General features: G+C 49.6%; 1 protein-coding gene across 1 annotated transcript in view; it reads right to left on the bottom strand.

Annotated features, from left to right (window-relative positions):
* Positions 1-7,455: 7,455 nt before the first annotated feature.
* Positions 7,456-17,630, bottom strand: part of LOC104541650 (nucleolar protein 6-like) — a 12,514-nt gene continuing 2,339 nt past the window's right edge. The window contains exons 3-5 of the mRNA XM_010185761.1: positions 16,924-16,998; positions 8,970-9,071; positions 7,456-7,723 (exon numbers count right to left, since the gene is read on the bottom strand). Of these exons, the coding sequence (XP_010184063.1) occupies positions 7,574-7,723; positions 8,970-9,071; positions 16,924-16,998 (327 nt within the window). The 3' untranslated portion in view covers positions 7,456-7,573. The remainder of the gene's footprint in view (positions 7,724-8,969; positions 9,072-16,923; positions 16,999-17,630) is intronic.

Below are 17,630 nucleotides of genomic sequence, written 5' to 3'. Positions count from 1 at the left end.
GGGTTATTGTGACCAAAGTGCAGGACCCAGCTGCTCCATCTCCCACCCTGCACCCTCAAAGAAGTGAGGCTTGTGAGTTCAGGGCTGCTCGCTGCTGAACAGTCTGCTTTCTCCATCCTCTTCTCCTCCTCTCAAACCTCCAAATGAATTGTACTCCATCCAAAACTGCAGCCAAGCCATTCTCTGTTTCCAGGAGTGAATGCCTTTTGGGGGAAATTCCTGTGCCCGGGCAAGGCTCCTCTGCCCTCCTCGCAGCAGGGATGGCAGCTTCATGGGAGCTGCCCTGCAGCTGCACACCGGCACCTAGAGGTGCAGGAGGGGTCTCGCCGAAGTGTGTTACAGGCTGATAGTTTGTCTTGGATCGCTCCCGAGCACCAGCAATCCCACACTCCTTGGAACTATACCCTCTTGGCAGCTTTGAGCATTATTCTTCAGGGACATGGAAATATTTTCATGCCCATGCTCAGGAACAAGTTGTTTGTGAGATGCTGCGCTACTCTTCCCAGCCTGCAAAGCCCTGCAGCAGCATCAGCTCCTCCGCAGCAGGGACAGCAGCAGCTGGAGCCATGTCCCTGCTCCCAGCCCTCCCGGGGACTTGCTCTGTGGCTTTGGCTCCATCACTTTCATGAGCATCACTTCTCATCTCAGGCTGAGATGGGAAAATACAGGCAGCTGCATCCCTGCACTGTGGCTGTAAGGTACTTTTATAGTGCTGTTCATGGCAAAAAGCACAGCCAGGTAGGAAAACTGCCTAACTAGAGAGTGCTCCCTGCCACCACTTTTCCCCAGCACAGGGGCAGCATCACAGAATCACAAAATCGCTCGGTTGGAAAAGACCTCTGAGATCATCACGTCCAACTGTTCCTGTCTACCCCCTAAACAATATCCTTAAGTACTTTGTCTACCCGCTCTTTAAATACATCCAGGGATGGTGACTCCACCACCTCCCTGGGCAGCCTGTTCCAGCTTCTGACAACCCTCTCGGTAAAGAACTTCCTCCTTATCTCTAACCTGAACCTCCCTTGGCACAGCTTGGTGCCATTTCCCCTTGTTCTATCCTCCATCACCTGAGAGAAGAGACCAGCACCCGCCTCTCTACAACCTCCCTTTAGGTAGCTGTAGGTGGTGATGAGGTCTCCCTTCAGCCTTCAGTGCTGCAATCCCACCTTAGGATGGAGGCCATGTCACTGAAGCAAGCAGGGATCCCAAACACACTTCTGGATGCTTTGCTGAGGGATGAGACAGGGTCTATGTCTGCAGCAGGAGAGGGAGGCCCAACAAGCACATCCCACTGCATGCCAGGCTGGACTTTAAATTTAGAGTTCTGATGAATCATTCTGCTTTGGGTGACAGGAATGGGCTCTTCCCATTTCTGGGGTCATTCCAGAGCCTTTCTGCCACAGCAGGACCTGCAGCTGTGATCCCACACCCCATCCCTGCCCTAGACCCCGCATTCCTCTCAAGGCTGCCTCCTCAGCTGCTGCTCACAGCTCCGTGTCTGATCCTGCCTCCCTCCAACCGTCAGTGCTTCAGGGCAGGGAAAGTATCTCACTGCCTCTGCGATGGGCTGCAGCAAATCGCTGGTGCTCAAAAAATTGCTGCTCCTGATGAAAAACATCACCATCACGGGGCAGGTGCTGTGAGTATTACTCACTCAGGAAATTGCTTTTGGCTGGGTCAAAAGGGGCCAGGGACAGGAGCTGCAGAGAAGGAGACCAGGAGCCCCTGTGCTGCGGAAAGATGTGTGGTTCCCCACCGCCTCACCATACCCAACAGGTACCCAGATATCTCCAAAACAGTGAAGGAAAAGGTACAGGCACACCTGTACAAAGTATAGGGCAAGTATATTGCCCTGCATCCATGCAAAGGAGGAGCACAGGTGTCTATTTTGAAGGGCATAGGGGAAAGGAAAGGTCCTTGAGATGGGACTGCCAGGGGGAGAGGGGAGCAGGCCCTGGCGCCCTGGCTGCGGGAGGAAGGTTACCCTTCCGCAGCCCCAGGTTGGCGTGGGAGGAAGCCTGGGATTCAGTTTCTCATTATTCCACCTGGTTGAGCTTTTAGCAAAAGCTAATCCCCAGTGACAAGATCTAACAGCGAGGCCTGACTTGCTCCTGCTGTAGGACACCCCCACACTGGGCAGCCCTGCCCTGTAAGCCCTGATCCCAGTGGATGGAGGAAAGCTGGCACCACCTGCCCTCCCTCTACCCATTTAGTTTGGGGCGTCCTTGCTCCAGGGCAGGGCCTGCTGTTCCCTGGTGTCACGGTAGAGCTGGCTGCCTACCAGCAATAGGACACCCCTCATCTCTCACCCTGTCACACCACCAGGGTCTCTCTCCCACAGCTGCATCTCCAGCTCACATCCTCTGATAGCACAAGGCACGTCAGCCATCAGTGAAACCAAGCTCAGTTACCATGTGTTTTAGCAGGAAAGAGCCAGTGGGTGACAAACTCACAGCCCAGTGAGGCCACCACTGAAGTTGTCCTCCTAAACACTGCAATCCTCAAGGTTTTAATATGCACAGAAACAACAGGCAAGTTAGCCAAAAGGGAGACTCCAACTAATAAATCAACACCCTCCCAAGCTCCTGTCATGCTGGCACCTCCTTCAGCCTATCCAGGCACATCCAGAGGCAACACCAACAGGAATTCTCTCTTCAGCAGTGCAGGAGCCACCAGCACAAGGCATGAGCGTTTCCATGCCAGTTCACGGCCAACTCAAGCCTTCGGTACCTTCATTAGTGACGACAAAAGAAGCCCTAAGGAGCAGGTTCCCCTTCTCTTGCTTGCTGGTGGGAAGAGGCAGCAAGTTTGCTGAACCTGGTCATGATGCTCAGCCGAAAAGCAGAGTAATGGGGAGATGCATCCCCGGTTTGTTCCTCTGCAAGAGCCCACCACAGCACCACCAGCCCCACAGCACCTCCCTGCCACGCTCATGACTGATGCTCATTTATCTCCTAGTGGCTGATGAGCCTTTAGCACTCGGGTTTGGTGCAGATACTTCATGGTGCTGGAGGCTGCATTTTTGGGCCAGTTCATATGGTTTGAGCAACTTGCAGTTCCCCCTGCTCCCCCAGCACAGCCCTGGGGTGCCAATGAACAGCATCGCTTCCCCCACTGTCAAACTGCCCTTTCTTTCCCAGCCCCAGACCCTTTCCAGACCACATTTCTCCCATTTTTCAGTTCCCCCACAGGACCCTTAGACTTTCCCTTTCCTGTGGTGCACCCTGCACTGGCTAAGTGCCACCCTCACCCCCTGAGCAGCATCACTCTGGCTTCCTGGGGACACCACACACACCAAATCTGCTGCTGCCAGAGCTGCTTTGCGACTGGTGCTTCCCAAAAACTGCTGCCTTGGCCAGGAAAAACTACTTCAGGTCCAGAGCATTTTCCTGATAACAGAAACCCTGGAAAACAAGCCAGGCACCAGCCACACAGCATGGTCTCTGTGGGAACAGCAGACTAGGGGAGGATATTCCCTTTCTGTGTCGAAGAACAGGCTCCTTCCCCAGCCACAGAAATTCAGCCTAAGAGTTTTCAAAAATGACCAGCTATTGTGGGTGTCTGCTCCCTACAAGTGCCTTTATTTCCAGAAAACAGATGTTTCTTGCACTCAGGGAGTCAGCCTGAAGCCAGACAGCCACAGAGACCCCAAACCACTTCTGAAAATATCTTGGCATCCCGGATGAGCAAGGGCTAAGCAGTTCAGTGGGCAGGAAAACCCCACAGCACTCAGCCTGCTCTGATCACCCCATCATCCCAGCTGTGTTTCATCAAATAGTTTCCCTACCTTTGCCTCATAAACCTTGCAATTGCCACTCAGAGCTACCAAGGACACCTGGTGAACAGGAGCCTGGTGGCAGTAGACAGGCTTTATCCATCACCCACCCCTTCTCCTGAGCATCACTGCCTCCCAACAATCCCTTTTTCCAGAGAGCATCCTTGCAAAGCACGAACCAACCCTTTCAGGACAAAGCTGCCCAAAGGGTAGCTCAGGTAAAGGCGGAGAAGGACAGAGCAGCTTTTGGAAAGGTCTGCTAGAAAGCAGATACTGCATATCTTTGCTCCAGCCCATAAAGAGCTTAAAAAGCCAATGTGGTGGCAGTGGCAACACACCAAAGCCCATTGCTATGGCCTCAGCTCCAGCTCTTCCCTTGCCTTCCCCTTGTCCAGCCTCTTGCGACACACCAAGGCACCAGTTCTGTTTGTGCAACTCTTGTTTATGGCTGGGACCACAGCTAAGCAAACATCTGCAAGCCAGCCAGTGCCCACTCACTGCTCTGGAAGTGGAAACCCAGCACGGAACGTCAAACAAGCGTGTTCTGAATAACCCAGGCCCTGCCCCAGCTTTCACAATAGAAATTAGTCACGGCACACCAACAAGAGCAGTAAATCGGGCAACAAGAGATAATGTTTGCAATGGAGACCTCACTTGTCCTCTCTTACACACCCGAGACACCCCTTTCCTTTGGACCCTGCCTTTCCAGGCCCCTTAGAGGCACAGAGACCCTCTGCTCCTTTGCAGTTTGCTTCAGATACCAACTGCAGCTCAGGAAGTCAGAGAGCACCAACACCCAGTCCCCAAGAGCATCCCAGGCTTTCCAGCCAAATTTCAGGATGGTTTTGTCCACCTATATTGACCACTGGAGTGTTTGACCGTACAAACAAGGGCTCCAGAATGGCTCAAAGGTGCCTTTTAATATTTGGATACTGTGGGATTTGGGACTGAAAGAGGAGGCAGGAGGCCATGGATCAACCATGGCTTTGGCAACATGATGAACTCTACCAGCGCAGCTGCAATGTGTTACTTGAGTAACTTTTGCTGACTTTCTGTATTGCCCAAAGTAACTGGGAGAGCAGTGGTTAGTTTTGTCAGTCTCAAGTGCATTTACTTCAAGGCCTTTGCTGAGAGACCAGGATCCATCACCAAACCAGACCTTCACACCAGCAAACATCTGCAGCACAGGCCTGACCTAGGCCCACATCTGGCTGCTGAGCACAGTGGCGTTACCTTGTGAAACACTGGCAGGTCAGTACTTGTAGGAGGGCTTGGTTACGAGCGAGTTCATTTATTATCAGTTAACTTGGCATCACTATTCGTGCAGAAGGCCAGCCTGGACACTTCCTGGCCCTTTGCTGCATGCTGCAAATGCCAATGTTCTACTGGAGAAGCAGAGAGGAGACCAAATACATAGGAGATTGAAGATATACGTAAGTTTTACATCTTTTTAAAGGGAAAAGGAGTAGCAATATGAGAGCTGAGAGGGTAACAGAAACAGACAAAAGCAGGGGTGCTGCAGGGTTACCCCTACAGGGTATGTCCTTTGCACACCACACAAGCCACCCTGCCACTGGAGCTGGGCTGGGCAGGACAGGGAGGGGAGGCCTATGGCACTGCTCAGCTGCAGAAGCAGAGACCTCCTCTCTGTAAATATTCCCAGGCAGGGAAAAAGCCAGCAAAGGGCCACATTCGTGACAGTCCCGGGCAAGGGAGAGCAGGACCTTCCAGCCTGCCTGGTGCAGCAGCAGGGCTGCAGGAGCTCTGCTCTCCTGCAAGCTACGGTGGACTTTGGCACATGCCTCTGCCCTAGGGAAAAGCACAGATACGTGCAGCTGAGAGCACCCCATCCCAAAATGATTTACATTTGCAACATACGGCAAGGGGAGAAGCAAGGGCAGGACGGGGTGTGGAGGGAACAGGCAGAGCTCTGGCACAAGCAACCAGTGCAGCAACTCGAGTATTGTCCACTAGCTGCACTGGCAAATTTGCAGAATCCCAATCTCAATATTCAGAGCCAAGTTCAGAGCAAAGGGAGATAGGCACAAAAAGCAGGGACAATCTGACTACCAAGGAAAGTTACAGCCACCGCTGAAAGCAGATTGGGCAATTCCAGCATCTAGAGGATGATAAAACAGAACAAAAGAGAAGCTTAAAAACTAATCCCTGAATAACTGCTTCTAAGACCTGTTGAAATCAGTGCCTGCATCTTGTTTGCTAATGGACCTGTCAGCAGCTTCTTAGGCTGCAGGAGTCATGGTAGGAACAGAAATTGACACTTTGTTCTCGGGTTTGATATCCCCTCTGCCCACTAAGTGCTTTTGATGTTTTCAGTTTAGGCGTACTCAAAAAGCTCTTGTGAGCAAAGGATGGGCAAAGAATTTTACCTCAGCCTCCCTCAGCCATCAGCACAGGGAAGAGAGAAAAACATTTCTTGTGATTTTAATAGAGCAGACATTTCCACAGCCCAAAATCAGGGATGCTGCCCGCATGTACCAATCCCATAGGACACACTGTGCCTCCAAACACTGGACCAATGGGCACTACATAGACAGCATCAGCCCAGTGCTGCATCTCTGCCACTTCAGCTTTCAAATGCTTCAGAAAAAACATTTGAAAACCAAGACATGAATCTCCTACACAAACCTTTGGACACAATTCCAACAGCTGGAGAGGCCAGTAGATCTTGAAGCAACAGATCTAACACCCCATCCAAAATGCTCTTTACCACAACTGACTACATTTATCAAACTGCCTGAGCATCCACTTCAAGTTTGATTCAGTTTTGGTTTCTGCACTATCTGCTGTCACCAAGTCTGTTTTATTGACTGTATGTGATTCACCTGCACTCTGCTGTTGAACATGTGTGCTGCCTCCATCAGGAGAGGGGATGGAGCTACTGCATTTGCTCCCTTATTTCTCTCTCTTTCCCCATCAGGAGTCCTACGATCATTTCAGACCAGAGGAACATCACAGAATAGCTGACGTTGGAAGGCACCTCTAGAGACTGTTTTGTCTAAGCTCCTGCTCAGAGAAGGGTCACCCCCAGCAGGCTGCCCAGGACCACATCCAGTTGGGTTTCGAATCTCTCTAAGGACAGAGACTCCCCTCAGCAACTTGTGCCAGTGTTCAAACAACCTCTTAAAAAAACGTTTTAAGTAGAATTTCCTGAATTTCAATTTATGACTATAATCCCATCATAGAGTACCAATGAGAAGTGTCTGCTCTACTCCTCCACCAGGCATTTATGCACAGTGGTAAGATTCCCCTGAGCCTTCTCCAGGCTGAACAATCCCAGCTCTTGCAGCCTCTCCTCATGACAGAGGCTTCAACCCCTTTATTATCTTTGTTCACTGGATCCGCTCTATTGCAGCCATGTCTCTCTTTCACTGGGGAGCCCAGCACTGGCAACAGAACACCAGATGTGTCTCATCACAGCTGAACAGAGAGGAATAACATGGTCATTTTTGAACACAGCTCAGACAGAATTTTCAGGCCTTGACATTTTCGCATGAACACAGCTTTGCTTCCTACAACGAACAGGAACACTTTCAAAAACTTTATCCCATCTTTATATTTTCTCCAAAATAAAAAGGCATTTGTATCATTGAAAACAGTAACAGGCCCCTTCTCTTTTCTGAACAAGCCATATAAAGATAAATAGAGTAAAACACACAGTTCTGGGATTTAAAAGGATGAAAGCCTCTCCTAGGACTGACTTATAAAAAAAAAAAAAAACAGCCCCAGACTGAACACACTCTGCTTCAGGATGGGTCCCTCTGACACTTCTCAGTGGCCTCAGATAGTCCATTTCTCTGTACGAGCTTCCACACTTTTGACCAGGCCCTCTCCCAGAACCTTAAAGTCCTCCAGAATTGCCTCCACGTTGGGAACACAGACTGGTTCATTGTTCAGAGTTGTCACCATCCTTCCTTTCATGTTGGAGACCTGCAGGACACACACAAACATTGTACTAAGAGGAGCAACCGGTCAGAGCTGCTTCACAACCTACACAAGCGCCAAACAGAGGTAAATTGCCCTCCTGTCCTGTCACATCCAACCCCTGCCACACCACTACACCCAATTTTCTGAGCTTCACTTCTCAACACCATCATTGCTCTTTATTAGAGCTAATAAACTGCAAGGGTGACCCTTCCAGCCCCTTTTAGAGTTCACCCTGGAGCCACAGTCCAAAGATCGCAAAGGAGGAAGAGAAGAAGCAGCCAGGGGCAATGGTGAAGATGGGCAAAGAGTGTGTGGGGCCATGGTGGAGCCTATATAAGCAGAGCAGATGGGGTATACAAAAGGGACCACACCATGATCCCGAGTAAGGGCTCCCTGGGGCTCTGCTCTGTTGTTGGCCATCAAAACTTTGAGGGGGAAGAGACCCTGGGTTCCACCAGGTTAAAAAAAAAAAATCTTATGTTTAATCAAGGCACACTCAGTTCAGATGCAAGCATCTCCTCTCATTTCACCACTCTGAATAACTGGGTTTCACAACTGCAGTTAGGCTGAATGGCCAATGCCCTCTGGCCATGAAGAGAGGGGAGATAAATCACCAACAGACTGACAGAAGAAGAGTCTGGGCTGCCAGCTCTGAGCCATGAGTCACCAGTTTCTTTGCGTCTTTCCTTCATAGAAAGCAGCATGAATCACTCCAGCGTGCCTCACACCTAGCTTAACCACCCTTGAGACTTTTCCAACCCACACAGTGTAGCTGGAAAATATCTCCATACATCGACAGGACTTGGGCACTATGAACCTGGGCTTGCCACACCAGCTTCTTGCAGGTTGGGTATTTCTGAGTAAGACACCCAAAGCCATGGGAACGGGACAGCCTGCCCCATACACCAAACATCTTTGACAAACGAGGCATTGCCCATCTCCCAGAAGAGGGCCAAAGAAGAGCACCAGGGACAGAGAGCTCTGTTCTGACCCATGATCATGGTGTGCTGGGGCTTGTCCAGGGACAGATGTTCCCTTCTTAGCTCTGCTGATGACTGGGGGCACTGTGGCCACAGTCCTATATTGGTTTCACCTTTTCTAAGAAGGGAGAGAAGCATGAGCTCCATATCTCAAAGGCCTTTAGGGCTGATAAGAGTTAGACAGAGCAATTACAATGCAGAAAAAAAAGCCCTCCAAGCTTCAAGGGCATAGAGGTAACATGAAGCTTATAGTAGAGTCAAAAACTCACCTTAAAAGGCTGAGGTTGAAAGCTCAAAGGTTTCCACAAAACTGCAATAACTTCTCCACCGTGCTTGTCATAGAAGAACAAGGCAAGATCGCTGAATGCATCCTAGAGGAGAAAAAGAGAGGTTGTGCCATACATCCCAGAGCCAGAGCGCAACCCTGATTCAGTCTCCTTGCACTCTGACACACAGTAGCTCTGCACCAGCCAGGACCTAAGCTGCAACCTTTTCAGTGCATTCCCAACAAGAAAAGAAACTGGCAGCCCATAGACAAGTCCTGGGTGCCTCCTGCTGCCTCCAGCCTTGATGGATACGGTGTGCTGCCTCCATTTTTAGAGACCTCATCGCTGACTACCTCATGCTGTCCCAGTGAGCAAGAATATGGTGCATCACCTCCCACCGGCACCTAGAAATCACCTAGAATCAGGACACTGGACACTGTAAGCGACAACTAAAAGTGTTCCTCACCATGGTCCCCTATCAGCTGGATCTACCAAGCTGTTCTATTCCAGTGTCCAACAGCTATACCCAAGATTTCACAGTACATCAGACAGCAAGAGGCAGGCCCTGCCCAGCAGGCAACTCAGCCACAGTGCAATACATGGCAGCAAAGACAAACCCCAGTCAAGGACCTTTCTCTGGAGGGCAGCATCTCAAGCTCTGCAATATGGGCAAGTTATCAAAGCTTCTTCCCCCAGGACAAACCCCACGTGTGCTGTCAGCACACAGCATCCCAAAAGGAAACGTAAGACCAGAAATTTTAAGTAACACAAGGTCCTGTGAGGTGCAGAGATGGAATGTTCAATGGAGGCACTGCAGGAACCTGCCCTTCTTGCCCTGTGTTTCAGCAGCTGTGTCAGTGAGCAGCTCCTTTGGTGGTCATGGGCAGGAGAGTTCAAAAAGAAATCTTGCATAAGTTGATGACTGAAGTCCACAGTCTGGTTTTCTCTAAGCTCACACAAGCTGGATTCCCAGTGCTGTGAGAAGGCAGGGGATGAGCATTGCAGAGAAGTAAACAATGCTGTGTGCAAACAACTTTTCCAACCCAAAAGTCTGGCCCTACAGCTCAGAACCCAACACGCTGCTACCAGGAGATATGCACCCAAGTCAGCCAAAAAACTGCTCCCTGACACTTGTTCATCTTGGTAGAGATTAACATCCTTCTCCTCCATCCCTTTTGGTTTCCCCGGCTGCAACTCAGCCACACTTTTACAAAGAGAGGCCTCTGATGGCATCATTGTATCGTGAGGTCTTCATGAGGATGTGCATGAAAAAAATCAAGGGCAAGGTCAGAAGGGGTCTGGTATGGACATAACAAGATTGCAGTAAGAGCAGAAAAACATGAATTGGGTTGGTATTACCAGTGATCCCAAAGCGTGAGGCGGCATTTTAAGAGTAAAGACCTGATAAGCAGGGAGGGGTGGTGTTGTCTGCAACCTTCAGAGCCACATTTATGAGTTTGGACTTGAAGTATCCCAAAGAGAGGGCAACACGATTAGGCAATCAAGCCAGGAAGATCCTGAGACCTACCAGCTCATCCCATTTCATGGCATCTTCTGAGGGGCGTTATCTTCTTGATCAAGGCATTATCTCATCAAACTGGCTATAAAACCACTGTGTAAAAATACATTGAGAAAGAAGCAACCTGCCCTGGAGTTTTTCAGCTGAGAGGAATGGGTTATGCTCAGAAAACAGTCAAGAGGGAAGACTCCTCCTTTTGCCAAAAGGCAAACAACACGAGGGATGGAAAGCTCAACGAAGGGCAAAGAAGCCCAGGGCACACTGACCACCAACGTGCAGCTTTCTGAACCAAAGGGGAGCAGAGTGTGTGAGAACCTGAAAAAGCCCCGCTACTCTACAGGGCGAGATGCAGCACCACACGATGTACCCTACGAGAAAGGTATTTTTTACAGGCACGTCTTGCTGGACAGGAGCCAGGAGCATTTGCAGGAAAGAATCTCTCCCAGGCTCAGTCCATTTCCAAATAACACCACCATTTACTCTGATACCCAGGCACCTTCTATCCAGACAGTGGGGGGCAGAGGGCAGACGTTAAACATGATGGCATCCAGTTCAAAATCACAGCAAAGGGTAAGCTTCTGCACTTGCACTGCTCCCAGCATCATCCTCATGATAGCGCTTCAGGCCAGCTCCACCAAGCTGTGGAGATGCGCGTTCAGCTCTTGGGAAACTGCAGCATTAACAGGGTCTGCTGTATTAGTCACCACACTTCTGTTTGCACAGAGGCTTGGAGAGTAAAAGCAAACAGTGTTCACCTCCCTTTCCACATCCCATGCTCCATGCCTATTGCCACCGGGCTTGCCTGAGCCTGCAGACACCTTCCTCAAAGGAAAGTTTAAGAGAAATGGGAGAAAAGGCAGGGAGTGCATGTGAACACCTATTCCTTTCTCAAGCTCCTGCATCTTTGGTTGCAATTCAGCTTTAAAGGCCCAGGGAACGCTCTCCCTGTTCAGGAGGATCCTTGCCATCAGCAAAACCAGCTGGTTCCCATCTCGCAGAGATACAGAGGATCTGCAGGCTCAGGGCTGTGATTTGGAGCAGCCTGACAGTCCAGGAAGGGGTACATGGCACCTGGAAGATTAGCTCAAGGTCTGTAAGGAGTCATCTGGGTTGTTCAAATGAAAAGATGGAGAAAGGTGGTGAGTGAAACAATACCCTGACCTCAAATGGGATTACTGGATTAAGCAACTCAGGCTGAAGCGAGAATTTTGCAATGAAGCACTCACTGCTAGTTAAGCAGCTACATTGTGTTGTTCAGGGGTGTTTTTTTGGTCTAACCATTTATCCACTGATTTTTTTCACGGCTCATACTTACACCCAGAGATCATGATCACTGCATCACAGTTGCTGGAAAAAGGAGCTGTCTGCAGAGGTCTTGGCACCCAAAATGCACCTAGCAGCTCCTCCTGGTCCAACAGCAGTTCAAGTGGCAAATGTACCACTCAACATTGGCTCAGTGCTTAGAGCATTTTAAGTGCTCTCAGCAAGGGATCTACCAGTATAAAACCCTATTAAAGCTACCTAATTCCAACAAATTACTACATTTCTGATTAACACTTTAAAGGCCCTTGTCATCCTATTGCAACACTGATGCTCACAGGTTACGCGATACAGAGAGAGACTTTCACCAAGCCTAGAGGAAGGAGCACCATCGACAAAACCAGGCTGGGGTGACTTCAGTGTCAGAAGGATTTTAAAAGAGAAAAGAAACCTGGGTGTTAGGTTTGGGATTCACCTGGTAAAAGGTATTTCAAGCCATCCAAACTCTTCTACCTCCAAGTGCCCCATCAGAGCCACATGCGCATCCTTATCCTGGGGTTTGGGGCAGCAGCAGAGAAGTATGGCACAGAAAAAAGCCACCCATGTTCTCCTGGCTGCATTAGCAAACATGCCTTGTCCACCAACCCATCTGAGATTAAAGTCTTCAGTTGCTTCCTATCCATGAATCCAAGGCAGACCTCCAGGAGGGCATCAACAACACAGGAAAAATGTAGCCACAGGTACCCTCTGAGTTCACCCAAGGAGCACAAGGGGCTGATGCTTTGATTTGCATTTACGTGCATGCCTGTGGGCATATGCACACAAAAGTGCATCTACCCCCAATCCCGGGCACTGCACTAAGGGTCATGTAGCTGCTCCGAAGCTGCAAGAGCGGGGAATTTCCTGCCACCTCTGCCTCTCCAAGGGCACAGATCCAGGCAGAAAGGTTTCCCCCATGCTACAGGAGCCCACAGAGCTTTTCCAGTTCATCTCTGCCTGTTTGGAAGTCTTCATAGGAGTTAGGTCTGTCAGACAAAACAGGAAGGGAACAGTCTGACCTGAAAGGATTTCACCAATTCCAGCTACCTCCCGTAAACACAGCTGATATATTTTAAGAGACCAAGAACTTGCAATATCATTAATTCCTTTCTAACATGCAGTAGCAAGATACACATTCCTTCACTGTGGGAGGAAGAAAAGAAAGGACTGTAAATCTTCCAGACAGCTCTCTCCTGAAGGTGCAAGAAATGCAAAACATTGATTTAGAGGGAAGGATGTTTACAGTAAAGCAGGAAACATTTTCCTGCTCATCTTCACAGGAAAGCTCTCCCAGGGACAAGATGGGCAGCTCCTCTGCCACGAGCTCTCTGACAGACAAGTGCAGCCAGAGAAAGGTAAATCTCAGTGACAGCACTTCGCATTTGGTGACCCACTGAAAGCAAAGGCCTGGTAAGAAGTGTTAGGTCTTTTAACAGCTCTCGTAGACACACAGGTGCACCTGGCATAGGCAGCTTCATCCAATTTTCCCCACTGTGAGAGAACAGCTCTGGACTCTGGGGAAGTGACGAGAGCCTTCGAGCTTTGTGAGCTCCTGAATGTGTGGAGATGGGCATGGCATCCCCAGGACACACTGGATGAGAGCAGATAGATCAACCCTTGAGCTCAAGGACAACCAAGTCACTCCAGAGCAAAAGTTGCACTGACTGAGCCTTCCCACACCACATCCATGGCAAATGGCTGGGGGTTCTGCAGCTCTACAGCCACTGTGACACAAAGCAGCAGTCATGACAGAAATACCACAGCAGCCTCATTTGAGACACCTAAATGGAGAATGCCCACCAGGACAGGATCCAGGATTTTATTGCTGTGGTGCTCAAGACTAAGCACTGGGGAGGCTGGTTGGAGCTTCAGGGAAGCCCTCTCTGCAAGACATCTGGCACCAGCCTTCCCTCAGAAGCATCTGCCTGCAAAGCCTTCTTATCTGCACAGACTCCCAGAACAGGCCTTTTCTATCATAACTGTCCTGGAATTTAAGAATTCGCCATCTGAACCCCACAACCATCCTTTCATCTCTACCCAGAGCCTTCCAGGTACCACAGCAACTCGATCAGACCAGCTCCTGCAGTACATCTCCTTGCAGCAGGAAAAATTAAAGCAGTCAGGACTCAACGCCTCCTCTCCTTTCATTTTCTCCTCTGATTAATCTCCCTGGGGAAGGCACGCATCAATCCTTCAGCTCCAACACTCCTGCCTTGCTAACCCCTTTGATTTGAGAAGAACAGGGACCTCTCAGGAGCAAACAGGTTGGACAGAGAAAAGTGGGTCTCCTGGTTACTGGGCCATGGACACTGGGGAAGATGCTACTCCCTTGCCCCTCTCAGCTCAGTCAATATGCTCAGGCATTTAAATTCCTTCTTCACATGGCAAGCTCAGAAAAGGACTGGTATTTCTTTTCTGCCCATAGAAGAGAACAAAATCCCACAGTGCTGCTGCATGGCAGATGCCTCCCTTCATTGCTATATACCCACCACGGCTGCACTGTCAGCCTCGCCTACAACCCTGTTGCTCAATTCTGTGGCTTGTGCTATTAATGGATAGCTAATTACTCTGAGTCAAAGCCAGACAGTTCTGTGTCCAAGCATCTTCTCATCCAAAATCTCTCATAAGGATACAGTGCTGTCCCAAACTTCTTTCCGGCATCAACGTCCTGCTGCATTTGGACCAACCCCAAGGCTCCCAGCTTTCACGATGAGGATGAGCTGAACACTTCTTTGAGAAGCAAAACCCAGGAAGGAGAAACGCAAAGGTGCTGGAGAGGCTACCAACCAAAGCCAGGTCAAAGCACAGGGCCTGTGCAAAGGTCTTGCCTTCAAGCAACAATACTGGTACACTGAGACACCAAGCTGGATGATTTCTGATGGGGTAGTTTTGACTGACAATATGCATCACCTGCTTGCTGGTAACCCTACAGTGAAAAGTCCACTTTTGAGACCCTCTATTACAGGTGGATGCAGCTGAGTTACTGGAGAGCACGTACAGCATCACCCTCTTTGATTTTTCCAGAAGAAACACTTGTTTGCCCACAAAGAGATATTCATCAGCCCCTTCAGGTCTGCCTGCTACTGATCTGGAAGCTACAGGAGCCAAGTGAACTGGTACTGCAAGATACCTCAAATACAATGGCCACAGGGAAACACAGCCATGCCTATCTCACAGTCTTCAAGAGAGGAAAAGCCCCTCAGCCAGGACTGTCAAGGCAGATTTCAGGCTCTCTACCCCCTAGTTCGTTCTTCAGAGAAACCTGTGACTGGTGCCTGCTCTGTTCCTCCAAAGGGTCAAAGAATGAGAGATACCACATGAACAAAACACCGCTTCCAACAAGGCAACGTGACCTTTCCTTATATCCATGTTTCCTCATTAGGATGTTAGTATATTCGATTTCAGAACAGCTGTAATCTGTAACCCAACCAAACCCTATTCTGAGTCTATTACTACCCATATTAGAGAAAACAGAGCATAAAAATTCAGTTTGGATGTCATAACTGACTGGATCAATTAAGTCATAATTGCTTAAAGGATAATGAAAGCTGCTTTCCAAGGAGTCTCTTCTGCACCTTTCAGTTCTGGAGCCACTTGCTGACACCAAGTTAACTAGAAACTTGAAAAGGTCCTATAACTGCAACACACCCTGATGAGTTTCCTGACCAAGTGCCTCATTATACAGCACGATTTGCTGCAAGCCTGTTAACAGCCTCCCCAGGAAGTCTGCTCTCCCCATCGGCTTGTCCAACAGCCTGCAGCTCATCTTCCAGCATGAAGTCACCTTCCTGCCAGGTCTGTGTCAGTTGCTTAGCCCCAACCCCTCAAGAGACACAGAAGGTCTGATCCTGTGAGTGCAGGCACCTGACAGCTGCTGAAAGGCTCCGTTCAACTCTAACCCGCCCTTCCAGCATGGTGTGGAACTCTCCCAAATACACTCTCTCCTGAATGTGTCCTGTGGGTCCTTCCAGCATCAAAACCACCTTCCTTCTCAAAGGCAGGAGAGCGATGAGCGCCTTCTCTCCCCTCTCTTCTTCTCCATGACTTTCCAGCTAAACAAGCAGCACTACTTTCAGGGAAATTGTGGGACAATTTTGAAGTTTTCCTCCATTTAAAGAGGTCGTGCATGCATACCAATCTCTCTCTTCCTTGACCCCCATGAGACTGTCCCAGCCTGCATTGCGTGACAGTATGGAGCTCCCATCTTGCAAGACCTAGCAGCTGTACTGAAGCCACAGCAGATTCCCATAGACTGGGCAGGTATCAGCACAAAATGCAGATGGCAGGCAGTGTGGGAGGGTTGAGGAAACCTTCAATGAAACTATCCCAAGCTTTCTTTGGCCACCTCCTAAGCTACCTGGGTTAAGGTGAAAGGGGAGCCTGAACTTAAAGGGCCCAGTATCTTCCAGTCTGAACTGGAGTTTTTATTCAAGCACCTCTGCAATTCCTTCTGTGGACCTGGAGGAAGATCTGGCCCTTTCTGCTGTCCCTCCTTGCAGCTGCCATGACTGCCAAGCCTGGCAGTACCAGGTATTGTCCCAGCTTGCTGAGACTTTGGCCTGGCTACACAGTGCAAAAGCACTGGGTTGATAACTTTGGATATGGATGTTCCCAATACACCCACATTACCAGCTTCCTCTGCCATCATGTATGTAACTAGCCCCCAAGAAAAGATCCTGTGACCAATATTCAGTCTCTATGGCTCATGCAACCATTGGCCTAACAGCAGGAGCCCTACTGGTACCATACCCAGAAAATACAGGTAGCTATTGTCCATCATGCAACCCAGTTGGTGCAAGATGCCACAAAAAGTCAATTAATGGACTAGAGACAAATGGCTTAAAGATACTTCTGCACTGAAATATCATATTCTTCAGCAGAAGCTCCAGGTGCTTTGTATTGGAGGTCATTCTCACATCAACAGCACTCCAGTTTCCATGGAACAGGTGACATTTTCACCAGGTCTTCTGCCAAAGAAGTGATTTCAGATGCACACAGAGAGTGATGATCACGTGCAAAATACATACAGATGTCACCAGCTAGGTCCAGCAGTGGCAGGTAACTACTGGCCTGAATGCCAGTAGGCAGCTCCCCCTTAGGCAGGTAGCCTCCTGTGCCTCCCCAAAGGGCCATGCTTACTCTCAACTCCTGGAGGTAGCACTGTGCAGGGTCATAATCCACCACAGGAAACAGGATCTTCACTGCACTGCTGTTCTTCACCACGCCCCGGTAATATGACTTTGGTGGCGGGTCCACACTCTCCAGATGCCGAGGAATCTGTTTTGGATTCAGGTGGATTAGGACATCGTAGAAGTCCAAAGGAGGGCGGAAGACCATCTGCAGGGAGAAAAGACCAGTGTTACTCAATGTAGGACACAGGCAAGCAGAAGAGGTGAGAGAGCTTTCCCAGGTCTTTGCTTGCAGTTTAATCCCTCCTTCTCAGAAAGCAGTACACCAAAGCCAAAATTTTTGTGAGATTATTGTCAGAAGTTTGCCAAAACATTCACAGGAAAAACATAGCCATGGTGGAGCCACAGGGAGCTCCAGCCAATACTGAGACACATCCCTGATCCAGCATGGGCTCTGCTTATATCAGAGGGATGCGACCTTCACTCCTCTATACTTCATGTAAGTGCTGGCACAAGGACTCTGTCAAGAGCAAGGTTGTTCCCCCATGGCTATCGACTGGTGGATAGGCTAAATGTTCTCCAGACCACGAAAGTGCACCAGGAAGGACACACTCAACTGTCACAGCACAACGGTGCAGCAAGCTCAGCCTTTAGAGAAGGGAGATGCTCCCTACCCACGTCAGACATGTATCCAGGACTACACTCTCTTACCTTATT

Source organism: Mesitornis unicolor, unplaced genomic scaffold (assembly GCF_000695765.1).
Source record: "Mesitornis unicolor isolate BGI_N332 unplaced genomic scaffold, ASM69576v1 scaffold48625, whole genome shotgun sequence".
Lineage (NCBI taxonomy): Eukaryota > Metazoa > Chordata > Aves > Mesitornithiformes > Mesitornithidae > Mesitornis > Mesitornis unicolor.
This window is presented reverse-complemented; position numbering and strand designations above follow the sequence as displayed.